This window comes from Argiope bruennichi, chromosome 2 (genome assembly GCF_947563725.1).
Source record: "Argiope bruennichi chromosome 2, qqArgBrue1.1, whole genome shotgun sequence".
Classification (NCBI taxonomy): Eukaryota; Metazoa; Arthropoda; class Arachnida; order Araneae; family Araneidae; genus Argiope; species Argiope bruennichi.
The window spans coordinates 116,429,790-116,450,374 of NC_079152.1; the positions used below are offsets into that span (position 1 = coordinate 116,429,790).

Below are 20,585 nucleotides of genomic sequence, written 5' to 3' on the forward strand. Positions count from 1 at the left end.
AAAAATAGTAATAATATTTTACACAAATTTCATGATTCAAATTTATTGTTAAGCATTTCCCTTTATTTATTCTCTCTGAAAATTGGTATTAAGCTATTATATTATTTTATTTTTTCTCTGCCTTAATATGTTGTTAAATTATTTTTTCTTTTCTTTTTAATATTAATAATGATGCGCTCAAAAATGGATGAACTTACAATCTCATTTGTTTGTGAAATGTTAGTTAATTTTTAAATTAATTCTTTGATTTTTTTTCCAAAAAAAAAAAAATCAGAATGAGTGGAGGTACTTTAAGTGTTCCCGACATTCCTGATTTAGGCATGGTGCGAGACGGCACAAAATGCGCTGAAGAAAAGGTAAGGAACTCTTTACTTATTCTTATAATTTTACTAAATTATATAAAATTTTAATTCCGAGCATTATTTTCAAAATTTTCTATACATTTTGAGTTTATGGATCAATTATGTTTTTTTAAATCTAAATGAGGAAAAAAGGAAGAATTTAAATACCATAAGTAATAATTTGCATTAAACTAAATTATGTTTAGCAGATTATTAAAAAATGAACTTAAAACATTGATTTAGATCAAATATATAATATTTATGTATTTTATTTGCGTACTTTCTGAAAATTAAAATCCAAATTTAGTTTTTGCAAGAAGAAGAAAAAAAAAAGTATCTTTTAGAATTTCATTTTTTTTATTGTAACTATATGAAAAAAATTTTCCTTAGTTTTAATATATACAATTTCTAATGAACAAAATTTTATTTATATGTGAAAAAAGAGAAACGGTTATGAAAAATTAAAAGCATTGTTAGCCGTAAATAAGAATCGTAACATTTCACTAAAATTCATCTGGGATTCCAAAGAAGTAAAATATGAATATATCTATTTTAGAAATAACCAACATCCAAAGTCAATTTTTTGTTTATGTTCATCAAATGTTAAGCATATAGCATAAAAATAGGTGAAACAAATTTGCCAAAATTTGGCATGAAATCTTTCTTTTCTGTAATTGATTTAATTCTTTTATTTTAATGCCAGCTTTATAATTTATTACATTTCTTGAGTTCTAACTATAACAAAAAAAATATTGGAAATTTTCCTCATATCATTAATTAGACATTTTCTTATTTCTGTTTACAATGTAAAAATATAATTTCTGCTTAAATTGAGGTTGATTATGGTTTGTATATCCAAGGTAATCTTGAAATCAGCAAAACACCGTCACCTCCCTTTTTAGATTGACAAATCTTTCACTTCTTAATATTTTTGTAAAAATATTATACTGGATTATTACAATTATTGAGATTTTCAATGAATACTTTCTTTCCAGATATGTGTAAATCAAACTTGCGTCAGCATCACCCAGTTCATAGAGCCCGGAAATTGCCCAACATCCCATATGGGACTCGTCTGCTCCGGACACGGGGTAAGAAATTTTTGAATTAGTATTATTTTTACACTTATGATTGATTTTTTATGCAACTATTAGTAAGTTGTAATAAAATAATAAAGCGATTCATATGTCGTATAAATTAATCGAAATGTAAATATTTTTTTAAAAAAATTGGATTGATTTAAATACAGATTAGTTTATTAAATTAATTTTTTCTTTAAATAAAAAATCCTTCAAAACATGATTTTGAAGGCTCAAATTTCCTTTAAATAGTAGCAAATCAATTTCACAAAATTTAATTTAAAAAATGATGAATGGTTTCACTTTTAGTATTCTTCTGAAGAGCTAGAGTTACTCAAAATATCGTCACCATTCCTCCAAATATATCCTAAGATGTTTGCTTTTAATTTATAAAGATTCTAAATGGAGAATTCAAGTCATGCATTTTTTTATTTGCATTTCAAAAGCACAACATGCTTTTGAAATACACTCATGTCCATAAGTTAAGGATAATGCAAGTTCAAGAAAAGAAAGAATCAGAAGCAAAACAAATGCGACTTATTTGTAAAGCCTATTTATTAAACAAAAGGTAAAGAGCAAAAAAAGATGCTATATGTTTGATATCATTAATAAAAATTGCGATTTTTTGCTCCCTGAAGCAAAGTACAAAAAAAAAAAAAAAAAACTATTTACAAAAACCAATATTACATGGTTCGTATGATGGTTAATACATAGTATGTCTCCGAGACGTACAACGCCTAGGCTTGCTGAGTATCAAATTATCGATCTGATTTTGGGGAATATTACACCACTCATCAAGCAATGCTCTTCGAAGTTCCGTTAGACATGTAGGAGATGGTTGACGGACTGCAACTCGTCGGCCAAGCATGTCCCACACATGCTCTACTGGATTCAAGTCCGATGTGAATGCTGGCCAGTCCATTCGGGTGATATTCTCCGATCGAAAGCATTCGTTTACGATATTTAAACGGTAAGGATGGGCGTTGCCATCCATAAACACGAACTCTGCGCCCATAGCGCCCCGAAACAAACGTACATGTTGTTCCAGAATGACGTCCCGATAGATTTGGCCTGTCATGGTTCCAGTTTGAACATGCAGGTCAGTTCTGGAACCCAGAATAATTCCTCCCAAACGAACAATTCTGCACCACCGTAACGGTGTCGTTCAATGATGTTCTCTTGGTGGTAACGGATACCTGGCGCTCTCCATATGAAAGTCCGGCGAGAATCAGATTGCAAGCTAAACCTGAACTCATCGTAAAACATCACACAAGCTCACTGTTGCGGTGTCCACAATTCATGTTCTTTACTAAAGGCTAACCGCAGGCGACAGTGAGTTGCAGTAAGTGGAACACATCTGACAGACCTACGAGCATATAGACCAATCTAGTCCTAAGCGTCTGTACACGGTCTGCCTTGAAACTGTCGTACCAATGGCTGAAGAGAGCTGACGAGACAGGTCTGATGATGTGCTCCGTCTGTTGCTTTCGGCAGTACCTGAAAACCGGTCCTCTTTCGGTGTTGTAACTCGTGGGCGATCTGTGCTGTAACGTCTACTTTCATTACCATCATCTTGGAATCGTTGCCAGATGACACTCTGGGCGATTCCAAGTTCCTCGGATACTTCCAGCTGGATACGCCCACATTCCAGACAGCCGATAATTCTACCACGTAAAAAATTATTCAAATGTGTTCTTTGTGTCATAACTATGCGGTTATTGCACTGATAGGCTTATAAAGCGCTTGCGAACAATTTTACTTCTTTGCCTCTATTCCTTAAACATCACTCTCTTACACTCTCGTGATTCTGACGTGTTTTTGGTGTCATTTGGTGGTTTCTTGCAATTTGCATATGATTTTTGAAGACGTGTGTAGTCATTTTAAGGGTGGTATATGTATTTTAGAGTTCGGTTTCCCGCTTCACTCTGAATTATCCTTAATTTATGGATATGAGTGTTGTTGTTTCTAATGACACTTGCCATAGACAAGCCCGCTAATTTCGAAATCAGTGATTTTAAGCCGGGGGAGAGCGTCTCTTGTTTTTAGTAGTGCCAACTAGAGCCAAGAATACGATTTTGCTACTCACGCATCACATTCGCTTGCACAACACCTTTTTACAGGGGGGAAGCACATTCAAAAATCTCACAGATAGAACAGATGAAGAACAATCATACCCGAACCAGGACTCGAATCCAGGAAGCCCAGATCACGGGGAAGAAGCGCTACCCCTATTTCAGGACGCCGGCGGACATGAGTGTAAAACTTAATATTCTATTTTAAAGAAAATTTTAATTCCAAAATTGCTCTTTCAAACTAAGATCTTAAATGTAAAGTTTAGCCATGAAATTATAAAATAATTACATCTCAATTAGTTCCTTTATCTTAATGTTAATATTTAATATTCGTAAGTATATAAATTCTTCTGGAATTATTTTCAAATCCATAACAGTCAATACATTATAAAAGGCGAAAGAGGAAAATGCTGCAGAAATTCAAATAGTAATAATTTTAATTGGAAGAAGATTTCTAGTCAGTGTATATTCTTCATCACATCCCACTTTTCTAACCAGGTAAAATAGGCTCTTCCAAATGAGTGGTTTCCAAAGAAACAAGTAGCAAAACTTAATTTCAGAAATTAGAAAAGTCGCCTTTCAACTTTCATCCATTTACCGATTAAAAAAAATCATTGTTTGGGACAATGTTCAAACAATTTTAAAAATTTCCATTTTTTTTTAAATGTTACGTTGTGACAAAATATATATTAAATGCTTTGCTGTTTCAGGTGTGTTCGAATCTGAACAGTTGTTACTGTGATCGTGGCTGGACATCATACGATTGCAGCCAGCGAGCAGACGAAAGAGCACATCCAGAAGGTTTCGGCCCCATTCCCAACCTTTTCACAACCCCTGAAGCTCCCTCCACCGCCGCCGTCGCTGACTGGAAGAACAAAACAATCCGGAGTTCCTTCGTTGGTGAGCATCCACATCCTCTTCCTGCAACCAGCATGAGTATTTCAGTTGAGCAAATAGATTTACTGTGACCATCGTGTTAGATAGATTCTACAGTTATGCCCATTAATTCAGACATGTCGAATATTTATATATGTATTGTTTGGCAATGCTAAATTTCTGCTTATTTTTCATTTGCAAAGCAATGTATTCTGAGACATAAGTCATTTTGCTTTTATATCATATATATTCAATAATCATCTTTGCAGCTTTGTCGTCAAGTCAAAATGATTATTTCGTTTAATTATTGCACTGTTCAACGGTCTCATAATTAAGAAATAATCTAAGAGTTGAGCAAATGACTTGACACAGCGTTAACGGTGCTAAAAAATCTTAAAACATCGAAAGACATGATGCTAAAAAATGACAGTTTTTTGTTGTTGTTGTATGCACATTTGGAGGAATAAGGAGAATTTTGAGGTGGTTTTTTCAAAGTGGTGACCTACTCCCTGTTAAATAGGATGATGAGTGTAGGTGAAGATGAAGATTAAAGTTTGACTGCTTTGTGGATGGATTAAGATAGCAGACGGTCACAATAAATCCTGTCTATACTGCTTCGTTCATCGGTGACAGGGTGCTCGGCTGTGCACAAGAAGAAGTACACTGTTCATCTTGCGATATGAAATGCTTAACTGATGAGAGAGATTTTTTCATTCTGAAATTTCGTCCTTTTACTGTTTAAATAACTTTTCCATAACAACACTTCACATTTGCTTACTCTTTAATTTTCTGCCATTTAATCCACTTCAATAATCTACATAACTTGACATCCAACTTTTTGATTTACTATTTAGACGTTGATGCTACGAATAATTATCTGTATGCCTTTTTATTGAGAAGAATTGCAATTATACAAGCTTTGCTGTTTTGTTTTTACTTTCTTGTTATATTATTATCTTAATATGCCCTTTTAAAGTTAGTTTTTTATGATAAAAATGTTCTCTTTTTTTTCCAGTAACCAAGGGTTCAACTCTAAGTACACCTTCTTTGGTTATAGTTTTGGTTACAATTGTGGGAAGTGTATTCATATTTTTTGCTCTCCTAGCCACGTGTTACAGGTATGAATCATATTAACAGTTCTAATAATACCTTTTGCATCTATATATGTGAAAGAAATAATCACAAACCAAGTTTATATGAACGTTACTAAGAGTGTTGACGTTAATATTAACTAAGCAATATTACTGAAATATATTATGTTTAGAGATTTTAAGAATTCTTTTGTCTTTCCTTACTCTTACTTGTTAGTTCTAAAAATATCAAGAAATAAAAAAATAAGAAGAGTAAATATTACTGGAAAGTTAAATTAGAGTTCATTAAAAATGCAATCAATAACAATTTCAAAAAGAAAAAAAATAAGAAGAAAAGCCTTTCCGCGTGAAAGTAGGTTTTGAGAATTATTATTATTATTAATAATAAATAAGTTATATTATTATTTATTCCAAAACTTTTTATGTAATTCAGATTTGAAAAAAAATTGGTCAGGTGCCAATAATGAATTTAAAAATTTATACTTCCCATGAATAAACTAATCATCGCAATTTTTTCCCTAAAACTTATATAAACTTAATAAGCTTATTATAAACTTAAACTATTGGTTAAATAAAAATTCATCTCTAAAATATATAAACAACTTTTTTTAACCGTTTATTAAGTAAAAATCTGTATCCTCGAAGTGAGCGGAAAGAAAATTCTGAATAAGTTAGATGACATATAAAGGACAATTATTTTGAAAAATTATAAATAAGAAAAAAACTTATATAATAGTTTCTGTTTCAAATTTTCAATCAACTCTCCAATTATTTTCACAATTACAATTTTACATTTTTTATGGCACTCAAAATACTCCAAATATTTTAAGATATATAAAGACTGCAAATCAATATTAATTATTTTGTAATGCCAGGCATGAAAAATTCGAGCATCTCAAGCAAGCAAGATTCAAGGGAATTCTAGAAATAAATTACTAAATGGGGCTGGGAAAATCTGAATTATATGAAAAATTAATATATTATATTACAAGTTATTAGTAAAATTATCGTGATTTTGTCTTCTTTTAAAGCTATCAATTTCAGTAATCAGCCATTCATTTCGTTTCAAAGTTATGATTTCAACACCTTTTAAATCGATTTGTTGACTGCCGTATTCTGACTCCAGGAATAAATTTTTGTTTCAGACGCAGCGGGATTCTGCCGAAAGGCGCTTCAGACTATCTGAAGAAGCGCTTCGGCAAAAAGTTGCACATGCCACTAGCAAAAAAAATGGATGGTTCCCAAGAGAATGTCAACCGTATCATAACTTTCGGCAGTATGCCCTCCTACAGGTAAGTATTCTAGCTTTTTTAAATTTAGACATTTTAGATTCATTTTAAGTTATAAAATGTTTTGCACCCATATATTCATTTTACAGTAAAAATAAAACTTTATCAGGTTAAACCATTAGCAGGATAAAACAATTTTTTCAAATTTATTTGACAGAATCGATGAGTTTTAATTGTGTTATCATGTTAGAGAAGTACTGGAAGTACATTGAAAACTGTTTAATAATATGACAACTATATTTATTTTAGAATAAGAAAATTCAAAGAAAAGACTTACAATATTTCGCTAATTCACGAATATCCAAAATCATTAATACTTATGTAAATACTAGTACTGTTCTCTACTAGCTGCCGTTTATTTAGTTTCCGTTAAAAGAGAGGAGAGGTATACTATTTTTTTCCCTCAAGAAGGCTATTTAATAAAATTTGATAACTAGTTCTTCAATTTTTCAAAGCGTTGAAAACATTTGTAGCTTTATAAGCGACGGAATTTTACACACACCAAAAAAACTCTGATATTCTTGTTTCTAAAATAAAAGCAATTCCCTACTAATCTTATATTTTAAAATTATATTCGAGGATTCAACATACATTTTATCAATGATTTTATTGAATTTTTAATATGTATAACCATTTTTGCAAGAAATATTTGTATAGTAGGGAAAATGATATTTTTATAGAAAAAATTAATGTTGTTAATATAATTTCATATTAAAAAAGAATTAAAATAAATTACTAAAAACCAAGAGAATTTAATAAGTTAAAAAAGAAAATTTTTAATTCCTTACTATCATTCTCTAAAACATAAAAAAGAAGAGCACTTGGTGCAATATGGCTTATTGCAAAATTCATTAACGGAAAATGTACCCTTTACAAAAAACATATTCCTTGAACAACTGAAACAATTATTTCACTAATTTTATTAAACTATGAAGATTGAGACATCACAAACAGCTACATTGTTTATACTATAAATGCTTTTAAAAGTAAGAATCAAATAAGTAGCCACATAATTACCTATCGCAACAAACTTCGGTCTATTTGTTTTCTTAGGTTTACTAAAGTGCTTTTCAAATAAAAAGAATTCCAATTTCCTGGCTTAAATATCTCCAAAATGTAGTAATCTTTTATACATAAAATATTAGTTTTTTTATGTATAAATAAAAATTAAATATAGAATTGGGTTCGGATCTAGCCCTGTTTCTATCCTGTTCTGTTGCAGCTCTGGTCAGGGCTATATCCCTTGTAACAGATCGACTGAAGAGGATTTTTCTGAGCACGCTGACCAAAGGTCTACAGATAGGAGAGAGCAGGGCTATGTCCCAGCCCGACTTATTAAACCTCGATTCGATAATTGTGACGATACAGAATGTTGACCCCGCCCCAACAGGGAGGACAAATTACAGGAGTTGCAACGACGACAGCAAGACACGCCACCCAAGTTGCCCGTGGAAAGCTCACAACCCATGGGCGACATGTCCACTTTCATCGAACTCTCGCCAGATAATCTGACTCGTGTGCCTGAAAAGGGTATTTTAAAGCACGGCCGACCAGATAACTGGGAAGACGGAGACGATCAGGGAGACGAGAACAATGTGGACTCATCCAGTGATGTCGAAAGGACCTTGAAGAACATCAATGGCTATCATGAAGAGATCCTAGAAGCACTGCATTCAGCCTCGCAGAGGATGGGTGACAGCAAAAGGAGTCCATCCCAAGATAGCCACAAAAGTGTTGTCGACATGAACTATTCTGCACTGGGTAGCGTGAAAGGAAGAGACGACCAAAGAGATGACGACCTAGAGGAACCCATGCCTGTCCCTATACGAATTCGGAACCTGGAAGACTTACTTCGACAATTAGAGCACCACCCTTTACAACCACAGCAACAACAGCACATGTCCCCAGCCTGTTCGGATGAGATCAGACTGAGTGAACCAGAAGCGGACAGGCACTACTTGCTCGGCAGGCAAGACCGTTCCGGCAGCGAGGGTAAAGTAGATCCTGGCCTTCAGTATCTTCTCGGTCGGCTTCAAGCAAGCGGCGCCTCTTCCGCCAAAAGAGGACATCACTACTCACTGGAGGAAGATGACGATATTGATGACCAGAGTGGAGACGATGAAGGCAGCACTTATTCCTCCCACCAACTTGTCAGAAGTGCCAGCGAGGAAGCTTTGCCTGTTACCAGCAGGAGGGACTACTCTTACTCTCGAAAATCTAAAGCTCGACGTGTGCCTGAGCCATGTGATTACGCCCCAAGCCCACCGCCTTCCGAAGACTCGTATGCCAATTCATCGGAAGAAAACGCCTTCCTGCCGCCCCCCGCCCCACCTTCCATCAGGGGCGCCCGAACAGCTAAAGTAGAACCTGAGCCCCTGGGTCCACCTTCCGCAGTATCCACAGGGTCACTGCCCTCAGGCGCTAAGAGAAAAGGGAAGAAAAAATTTCCAGAATATAAGGTTAACCTAATTTCATTCTTCTAAATCTGTACTTAGAGGGAATAACTGAGCCAAACAAATCACATATCCTGAATATGATTCAATTAGGATGAACAAACTGTATATCCTGAATCCTAAACGTTTCCTAAGAGTTCCATCTATTCAAATGCAACTACAAAACGTAGCTTTCCTCACTACAACGCAAAACATTTTGAAATTTATTATTATTCAATACTGATGACTAGGTAACACAAAACAAAATTTTTTATTGGTATAAAGTAAAATGAATATTAAATGAAAGCATCCCCAATATTTGATAACATTTATGCATCTAAATATAAACGGTATAAACTTGCTTTCTGTATCGACTTTCACACTATATATTATGTATAACTTTTCTTTTGTATGCATTCCAGTTTGTTAATAATTTTATCATGGGTCATTTTCCAATACTAAAAATCATTTAAATGAAAAAGTGTTAGATTAATTTTTACAGAATCGCTAAATCACTCATGCAATTAAAAATGAAAAAGCAACAAGTCATGCATTTACTGAATTCTATTTGGTGTTCAAGCATTCAGATGGAATTCTCTGTTAATAGGGGTCAACATATTTCTACTGATCCTAGCCGGAAAGCAATTACCCAATTTGAAGAAATTATGTTAACTATCAATAAATGTAGAATTGGAAAAAAGATTCGTCACATTTTGTTGCTTTTTAGATCTGAGAAGGTTTTATAGTTATCAAATATACTATTCAAAAAGTTCGTAAAACATTTGTGATTTCAAGGATGTTTGATAAAAAACATGACACGATTTTCATTATGTTTCTCAAATTAATAATTTATTTTTTGTATTAATAATTATTTATTATCTGTGAAATGTATTAAATTGATTTTCTAGTTTAGTGTTAATAAATGTGCATAAATTTTTAGATAAAATAAAAAGTAATTATCAAAAAAAAAATTCTTTTACGAATATACAACTAATTCAAAAAAAAAAAAAACCGCATAACTTTTTCAAACTATACATTTTTATAATAAACGGTTGCCTATATTCTGGAATAAAAAACCTGATTCAAAAAATCCTTTGCATAACATTTAAATTGATGAATATCTTATACAACAACTACAGAAAAAAAATTTATGCGAATAAAAAGATTTTTAGATAAAATTAGAATTGAACTTTATAAAAATAAAGCTGTATATTTGGGATGCAATATGCCATTTGGTGCCAAGTGCTCTACCAGAATATCAGAACAAAAAAATTTCTTTTTACCACACAATCATCATTTGCTTCTAATTAAAAGTGCAGTTGCTCTTCGGCTAGGATCAGCTTCCATTATTTACTGTAAAACGAATGTGTTAGATTAATAGCGTTTTCATGCATAATACAAGTACTAGTTGAATATCCATATATCTCTTTAGAATAAGATTTCCCGTAATGTAACTATTCTCTTTAAACGTATTTTTAATTTTCGAATACCTATTTAAGAATACTTTATAAAATCTCACTTCTAATACACTTAAGAAAATTAAAAATGTTTTGGTCGAAGATTTTGTTTTATTGAAGAAATTGTTACTATTATATATTTCAAAAACTGAAACAAGAGATTTATTTGTTTGGCTCTCTTATTACCCTTTTTTTTTTTAGTTGATAATTTAATATTTTGAATATATTTAATTTTTTTAATGTATCGTCATATTATTTTTATATATACTCCAATATAGCTATCATTTTTATTAATTCGACACAATGACTTTAAATTTACATTTCATAAAAATAAAATTTACAAATTGTAATACTAAATAATTGTAATAAGTTGAGTGTAATACTAAAAATAGAACATCCATTTTACTATAGCAAACTGATTTCAATCTAAATGAAAAAAAAATACTCAATTAGAAATTTTTTAAATATCATCTTTTATTATAAAAATTTCAATTTTTATTCTGAATGCTTAGCGTAATATATTCTATCGGGTTATTCCATTTATAATTTCCGATTTTGTACTCACATATTTACATTAAGAAATTAGAAAACATGTATTAAAGCGTAAAATTACTTCCTAAAGTACAAAAACTGTTAATTCTACTTTAACTAAATATATACAATCATTCGCTTTAAAGTTGTTGCTAAAAATTGGTATATGTGAAAAATATGAATATTCAGTTGATTTATCATAATACATTTTTAAATTCGATGTATGTTTGCTTTATTTGCAAATGCGATGAAAATCTACACATGCTATTTATTTATATTTTAAATAATCGTTTTCGCTATAAAAAATAAAATTTGTAATCATTTTTTTTACTTGTTTTTATTCATACAAAATTTTTTGAGGCAGAGTTTTTGTTACTTACCTTTCACTCTTGCAAGGTATATTGGAAAAAAAAAAAAAAAAAAAAAAAAAAAAAAAAAAAACCCCTGATTAGTGAACAAAAGAATTGTCGCGAAAAATACAGATCTTGCTTTAGTCAGAAATAGTCATGCTTTTGAAAATTTACTACTTTCATTTTGGCAACGTAATATTTATAGACTGCCATACTATCCATAAATTGCATGCAGGTTAAAAAAATAATCTAAAACGCACTATAAGTCAAATCACTCGATTTAGAGTTACCAAGTTTAGCATGTAGTTATTTGTTAGATAATAGAGACCAATAAGAAAATGCTTTCAAAAATTTCATTTATATTTTTTAATTAAAAATTAAAATGTTTTTCAGAATATATTATTGGACAAAAATCACTTAAGTGTCACTTTAAAATTCAAAAATAAGTTTTTCAAAACCAACAATTTTATTTCTATTCAATTTTTAAAATTTTTTAATACATTTTAAAATAATACTTTTTATCGTTCAGTCCTGAATTTATACTCACGTGCGTTGTTTCGATGCTAAATACATATTTTTGTATTCAGGTTTTCGGTGCTATATAGTTAAAAGAAGATTTTTAATATAAAAATAAACATACATTTTTAGACATTATTGTGCAACGATATTTCGGATAAAATTGCAAATCTAATTAATTTTTAAAAATCTTTTGTAACTTTCAATAAATTTATTAATGCAATCAAGGAAAATAAAATTTATAGGGCAGTGCATGCTAAAAAATATATATGTATACTTTGAATAATTTTTACAAAAATTAATAACACGCGTGGAAATTTTATAACTCAAATTAAATAATGTAAAATGTAAAATTATATCAGTTATTAAGAGTGTTCAGATTGCTATTTGATTGTCCAGGAAGTATTGATAACACTCAATTTTTGGTCACTTTCTGTTTCAATTCCTTTTCTCAACTTGCAAACACTAGGTAAAACAACGAAAAAAAATTCAGTAGGAGAGATATCAAGATTAATGCATTAATTTAAGTCACGAAAATTTTATAAAAGTTAATGTTTTTAGCAAGTTTTTCAAAGAACGTACGCATTTTTAGAGCACCGGATGCTTATAATTATTTTTTAAAAATACCATACAACTACTCTTAATAAATACAAAAAAAAAACTATAAGTAATCTAGTTTCATTTTCAGATATTAAATTAACTTATTCTTTGTACATTGATTGGAATTCCTTCTACACGACAACTCTCACAGGTGTCATCTCTACGAAACCAGCGATGGTAATTGTCCACAAGACCCGCCAAGGTTCCCTCTGCCTCACATCTCCGAAGGCCCAGAAGGAGTGTGCTAATCAAACCACCATGCTCTCACCAAATCAGTAAAAAAATGGAGCCATAGCTGTTTTAGACAAATTCCAGGATTGACTTTAACAAATTTTCAGGTGCATTCACTGGAAAGGTCTCTTCCTCATGACTGAAAAGACTGACGCCAGCAACTACCATTTTCTTTATGGGTGGATGTGGTTGCACATGATCATGCTTGTTCATTAAAGAGGCAGCCATTTATTTTTATCGTTAGCTAAACGCACAAATTATAAATTCATTGAGTCTTGAATTTGATTTATAGATGTAATAATAAATAGGCCATCCAGACTAAAATTTGAATTTGCTCATTTGGTTGCTAAATGGCTTTTGACAAATAGTATCCTGCAGTGGTCTTCTATAATTTAAAAACGTTTTGTGTTATTTTATTTCAATTTTACAGCAGCTTTACTATCTTTTTGGCTATATTCTGTTAGACATCTAACAAAAGAAACATTTAATGTGACTGTAAATTTTTTTAGTGTTGCTGTTTTACTACATAGGGACCAGTTGCAAGTGACGCCATTCTTTGGCAGATACCATTTTTTTAAACTATTTTCTCCCCGTTTTTGATAAAATTATGATTATATGAGGAGAATTTTTTATCTCTAGCTTTTGCTGCGAAAGATTGTATCGAAGGAATAGTTACTTGATGAACAGAACCAAAATGGAAGTATGATCTTGTGTTGCCATCATCAGCTTTTACTAGTCCTCTCTGCATCTGCTATGTGTCATTAACATAAAAACTGATTCATCATATAAGCAATTGATGATTTGAAAATAATTGCTCATATAAATGTTTATCATCAATGCTGACATCATAACGCTTTTAATTCACATGTCATGACTCTTATAAATAATTGAACAATTAAATAAGCATTCAATGACCTGGTAACTAAAATGTTAATGTTGTCATTACTGTCTCTGAATAATGGGGCTATTGTACAATGATTAAATGACCTGGTAACTAAAATGTTTAAGTGCCACATATTTTTTCTATTCTGTGGTACAAAATTAGACAAGAATTTTTAACTAGGATAATTGCTTATAAATCTGCGATAAAATACGCGAAATTTTAGATGGATATTGAAGCACATTGTAGAATGTGTTACAATTGTGTTTCAATTGATAGATTTAAAATATTAGCTCAGCTAAAGCATATAAGCTTCTTGGTTAAATCTAAGCTGCTTTAGAAATCAACTAAAAATGCACACCAAGTTTGCATTGCTTTTGCGGTGATGTGCGCAGAATCTGTGATGAAAAGGTGATCCTATATTTATCAGCATTTCATATCAAAAATCCAATTAAGTTCTGTAAATCTATTGAATTTCAATTTGGAATCTTAATGCAAATTTTTACAAATTCTTGGCATTTTAGATTAGATATTAAAGTAATTTTGAAAATTTCAACAATAGTCCATGCATATTACATCTATATTTGTTCTGCGAGAAAAATTATGCCTTGCGTATTAAATCTTTACTAATACAAATTTAATAGAAATGCCAATACTTTTTACTGCATTTAATTTAGCAATGTATATTTAACTGTGATGTAGCAATAGAAAATGTTAACATAAAATTTAAATACTAAAAAGCGATTACATGTGTTAATAAATTGCTTTATCTTTTACATTAATTCTTTTCTAGGTACTGAACTTTACGATAAACCTGGTATTGTGTTACAGTATCGATCCAATCATTAAACACTTAGGAAAAGTTAAACACATGTATAAAATCGAACAATTCTTGTAAATAATACATAGATAATAATCTCATTAAATTACCCATATTAGAACAAAAGAATCGAGAATAGAATATCATCCACCAGTCGTATGCCATTTACCTTCATAAGTCAGAAACATAGAATTAAAAATTATAATTTCTTAAAACAACTATTATCGGAGATATATTACGTATTAGTCCTTACGTATATATTCCGAAATAATAGGGACGTGAGTTATGTGTTATGATTTGTAATGAAATTGACTCAAAGGTTATAAAATAATATTAAATGTTAAATATTTCAATATAGGAAAATTTTTCAGAAATAGAATGGTCTAAATATAGCTACACTACGCTGTATGTCATTTAATTTCATGGAGTCATAGTCCAGTTGAACATTCAATGACTCACTTTTGATATTAATGTTGGAAAGAATTCTCTTGAAAGTTGATCTCTTTGCTGACAATTCCTGCATCCAGTATTCAGTTTTTAACTATATTTCTCATCCAACTTTTCATCATCCGTGTGGTATTTCCTCAAGTAAATAAAACTATGCTTTCTCTTTCCGTGCACTGCCATCTGGCGATCAAGATATGTATTATACGTTCAAGCTATTAAAATTAGCAAGTGGATATGCAATGCTTCTGTTTGATACTATCTTCATTAGTAATGAAATTTAAATAAAACTGACATTTCTAGTATTTATTTTAAACTATAAATTTCAATTCAACTAGCAAGCAACAAAAATTGTGCTGAAATTATGAGAATATATTTTAAGAAAATAAGTAAAAGTACATTACCTTTTTTAAATCTGGAACATGTATTTACACTTCTAGTGGAATATACTTTAACTCTGCGAACTTATTTCACACTTGGCTGATATTAATTGGAGTACAAAATATCAAATTCCATAAATTTTATTCTTAACAGAATATTTTATTGTTGCCACAACTGATTACTACAATAATACAACTGAAAAATAAATAAAAGAAAAATTCATAAATATTATTTAAATGAAAGAATAAACATAATTATTTCCAATAAAATCGTCTGCAATTATTCACCTAATTTTCAACAATAAATAATCGTTTGATAAATTCGAAAAATTCGTGCAGCAAAAAAGAAAAATTGACGAAATGTCGACTGACGTTTCTATAAAACAAATGTGAAGCATTTTATTAAATAAAGTTCTTAAAATTTCTGCTTCAGTCGCTGTGCAAATTATTACACCAATCGTCAAATAGATACAGATAATGACCGACAAAATCTCGTTTCATGAATTAGATTTTTAAATTCTGTTTAAGCTTATTCAAGCAGAAGCAACGATATCTAAATAATAAAAGAACCTTTAATGCTTATTCCACAATTTTGTCGCGTAGACTTCGGTAGGGAATAAAAAAAAAAAGTATTTCATACTATTTGTCGGGTTCTTTGTGATTTCTATGGTTGATTGTCCAATTCAAATGTACGTTTCCTTTTCATGTTATAAAGTAATATAGATAAACTCATCTGTATTGTATAGATCATTGAAAAGTGAACTGAAAAGCTATTTTGTATTTTAGTCTACTTACACGATTAAAAATATTTAGCACTTTGAAATACTAGCTGTAGCATGTACAGTTGCGTTTTTCTACTTTTTAAATTTCTGTCACATAGCAAAGCGAAAATCGATACAATTTAGGAATAATATTACTATCCTCCAATCGTCACCTTTAATTTTTGAAAAACCGGTACACTTCGATAGCACAGAATTATTAATTATTATGTGATGTATTTGTACATAGGATGAAGGAAATATTCTTGGATACAGCAGGAACTGAAATCATTGAAAAAGGGCAAAGAAATTATAATATTGTACATAAAAATGTATTTTGGTGTATCGAAGTTTTAGAGTGAATTGAAAGAAAATTTTGGAAGTGTAATTATTGAGCAAGAGAGTGTATTTGTTTAAAGCACTAACTGATTTAAAAGAAGTGCTTTCTTTTAAAACTATTTCTCAAGGGAAAAGGTTATAATTTACATGTCATATTTATGCATTTATATGTTAGCCTACTTATCATTTTGGTGCTCATTTTCTATAAGATAAATGTTCTTGTTATTATATATATATATATTGTGTGATTTAATCTATTATATTTTTAAGTGAATGAAAACGAAAAGCAGAAGAAAAGTTGTTTATTCCCATTCAAACAGAAATTCTGTTATAATAATTCTACTTTAATTTCTTGAAGCATGCAATTTTTATTACTTTTAGCTCCATATGATTCAGTATATCATGTGTATATCATGTCAATCATGATATTATGGCATTTCAAAATGATGTTCTATAATGAAATAAAAAAAATGAATTAAGAACCAATATATTATATTCGAAATTTCAATAAACGTAGAATTCTTAACAGATTATTTTATGGTATTCTTTAAAAAAAGCAATACAACATTTTATAATAATATAATCATTCTGAAATTGTGTATTAATTCGTTTTTCAACAAAAATGTTCTTGGAAAAATATTTTGTATCTTGTATATTTGTTTTTCGTGAAATGCATTCAACGTATATAATTTGTTATTCAATCAGAATGCCCAAAAAAAGATTTAAAATGGAATAATTAAAAAAAATAATTAAATATAAAATTTATTACCTTTCAAAACCTTAACTGTGGAGGAATTGAAAGGTAAAGTTTGAAAATTAATCAAAATGACTTCTGTCAATTAATTAATAATTTTCTTTTAATATTGGATTATATTTTTATTTTAAAATAAAATAATAAATTAATAAATCTACGTTTATAAATTTATAATTTAAATAATTATATATGATTTACTTTCAAATTTCATTCATATGCCATAAGATACAATTACTAATGATACGTTATACTAATGTCTACATTATAATTTTTGTGTATTTTCATTTCGTTATAAGGTTATCTGAAATTATTTTTAAAAGTAAGAGATATAAAATAAATTATTAACACCAACTAAAAAATCTTTATTAATTTGTTAGCTGAAGATCATCTCCGTTTTAGTGCTAAAAAAGACTTGATCTTTTAGAATTTCATTTTAATGATTCATAGTCCTTTGAAATTCCTCTTTGATATATAATGAAAATTCCATTTAATTTCTGCTAACGTAAGTTAGAAATTTTAAAGAAAGTATATAACACACAGAGCCTCTGTAATACTTCGATATGTTAAAGTCGTGTGTATATATTTTTTTTTTGTAGATGTTTATGTAATTAATTATCTTAATCCTGTAATAAAAATTTTCTTCATCAGTTTTCGTTTTAAATTATTTTATGTAATAAAATACATGCCTTCAAACATTCAATTTTAATGCAGTTTCAAATTACTAGAAAATATTTTTAATCGTTTAACATTTAAGAAATCGTTACCAGAAAGAACATAGTGTGTGATAAAATAAAACCTTTTACTTACAATATCCAATTTTACACAGTAGAAGAATTTTGACAAAATTCTTCTTTCTTAAAAGGATATACTTTCATATGAAGAATTCTTACAATTTTTCTTTAAAAGAATTGTGATGATTTTTTTTTTAACTTTACAAGAATTCTTATATTTAACATTTATTTTTTACATTTCTTAAAAATAAATAAATGAATAAAAATTTGTTGAATTTGAAACGGTACTACTGACCTGTTTTGCTGCATTTTTATGTTTAAGAAGCAAAATACTTGTTACAAATAATGAATTCCCCCCCCCCTCTTCTAAAGGATTCAATTCGATAGCATTCAATTGAATATAATTTGCTCTTATAATGATTGCTGTTAAGAATATAAAGTTTATAGCAATTCGGAAATAATTATCTTACATTAAACAACTTTATTTAACAAAGTAACGTTCTTTACCAGAAGAAAGAAAAACAATACAAGATTTTTTTTAAATTAGAATAATGCAAAATGTAACTATTAGTTAAATAATAAAAATCAAACGATAATAAAAGAAAACAATACTACATGAAAAAAAAAGAAGAAGAATGCATAATTTTACTGCCAACAGAATAAAAAAAAAATCAAACGGTAATATACAAAAAATAGTAATTTTTCATTCCACTCTGACGCGTGTGGTCCACTATAATATCTAGTCGGCTGGACACTAAAATTGTGGCTATTTTCCAGCATTTATTAATGTTTAATTAATGCAGATTTTTCAATTTATAACGGAACTTGATGGGAAAAAGACTGCTTATATATTACTTGTATAAAATAAAATTAAAATGAATTCTCATTTCATTTTTGTAAGATAATTTTCAAAAACTGACAAGTTTAGAAACAATAAGAATATTTTTGTTTTATATCAGCTTATAAGAAACCCATTTAAAGATAATATTAAAAAATATAGCTTATCAAAACAACAAAGATATTTTAAAGCTGAATAAAGTCGATCTCCACATACAGATATACTTTTATAGAGCTTGATATGTTGTATGTATATAAAGATGTAATTCGTTTATTGTTATTAATTTTACACTCATTTCTTTATATTTTAAAATTTTGAATACTTGTGTGATATAGTTTTGAATACTTGAATGATTATATCCTATTCTAATACTTCCAAAACTTAATTAATCTATTTCTGATTTCATATTATTAGCGCAGGCCGGATAGCAAATTTCAAAAATGATTGATTTCATGATTTAAAAATTTTGACAATGATGAACTACAAATTATGAAATGAAAAGTAAAAAATTAATTAATTAAAAAAACTACCACATAACACACTAATAAAAATTAATTTTAAAAATTGTTTCTATTATTCATTTAAAACAGTGATTTTCAATAAAATGGTAAGAAAACCCTTTTTTTTTTTTTCTAGTTGGAAAAAGATTTTTTTTCCACATAGAAAAAAATTATTACATAAATGAAAGCGAGAAAAGAATATTATGTTAACCCAGTAATAAATCTTAACAAAAAAAAATCAATCCACCGATCAAAACATCATCATAAAATATTGCATGCCACTTCCAAAAAACAGTACTTAAAATTATAATTTAATGTTTTGGAAAAAGATTATCCATTTCATCTCTAGATGGCAGCACGAAATGTCCTATGATGAAATTCTTCGATGATGTGCTTTAGTCGATGTAGCTTTAATGGTATAAGATCTTATAAAGCATTGACTTTTGATATTCAACTATGCATATATTAAATTTTGCACCAAATACATATCAATATATTGTTTCTCAATATTCTAAACTGGTCACAGCAATTCTATGAGCATTAGAAGTCTGCGTTACAAGTTCTTATCATTCATCTTTCAAAATTAACACATCTCTGTATATTCAAAATCAAATTTGAATCCTGGCAAAGCTGTAGAATTTTTTAAAACCCAAAAGCCTTGATTTGTTCTTCAAAACGCACACTAGTAAAGTCTTTGGTTAGAACAAATAAAAGTATTTCGTAAATGATATTAAAAAAAAAAAAATCTTGATTTTATAATTATGTGCAAATTATGTAGTAATAAAAAGCATTTTTATTTACATCTTTATTTAAAGCAAAGCAATATAAAGACAGACTTTAAATAACTTTTTTAAAAAAATACTTTTTAAAAAAGAGGGACAAGTAAAACTCAACAATTTATTACATAAGAGGAGGACTGAAATATGATGTTTAGAATAACAAAAAGTGTAAATAAAAATGGCTACTACTACAGGCCCGAAGACACACAGAAAATTTGAATGTTCGGAACACCGTGATTCTAAAGGCCATCACTGGCGACGGTACAACCTCCCCCATAGGAGGAATGTCCCGTCATTGGTAGAAGGTAGATATGATATAATACATGATGATATTCTTGGGACACGCCTGACATTTCGATTAATCTTAATTTAACATCTTAATTCGTCTTTAATAATATTGATTTAACTACTAATCGTCTTTTGTGACCAGCTTGTTCGGCCAGGTTATTGTCTTTTTAACAAAAAGTGCATTTTTAAAAAAAATTTTACCATGCTAT

The 20,585-nt window shown here is 29.4% G+C and overlaps 1 protein-coding gene across 7 annotated transcripts in view; it reads left to right on the plus strand.

Annotated features, from left to right (window-relative positions):
- LOC129990169 (disintegrin and metalloproteinase domain-containing protein 11-like) overlaps positions 1–17,026 on the plus strand; it is a 245,478-nt gene extending 228,452 nt beyond the window's left edge. For 4 of the 7 annotated variants that reach the window (XM_056098133.1, XM_056098135.1, XM_056098132.1 and 1 more), the window contains 7 exons: positions 275–356; positions 1,337–1,432; positions 4,203–4,392; positions 5,384–5,486; positions 6,605–6,751; positions 8,139–9,207; positions 12,786–12,909. In XM_056098133.1, the coding sequence (XP_055954108.1) occupies positions 275–356; positions 1,337–1,432; positions 4,203–4,392; positions 5,384–5,486; positions 6,605–6,751; positions 8,139–9,207; positions 12,786–12,815 (1,717 nt within the window). In that variant the 3' untranslated portion in view covers positions 12,816–12,909. Of the gene's footprint in view, positions 1–274; positions 357–1,336; positions 1,433–4,202; positions 4,393–5,383; positions 5,487–6,604; positions 6,752–7,970; positions 9,208–12,722 lie in introns of those variants that run through there. The other 3 variants (XM_056098134.1, XM_056098138.1, XM_056098137.1) reach the window with 3 other exon arrangements.
- The last annotated feature ends 3,559 nt before the right edge of the window (positions 17,027–20,585 follow it).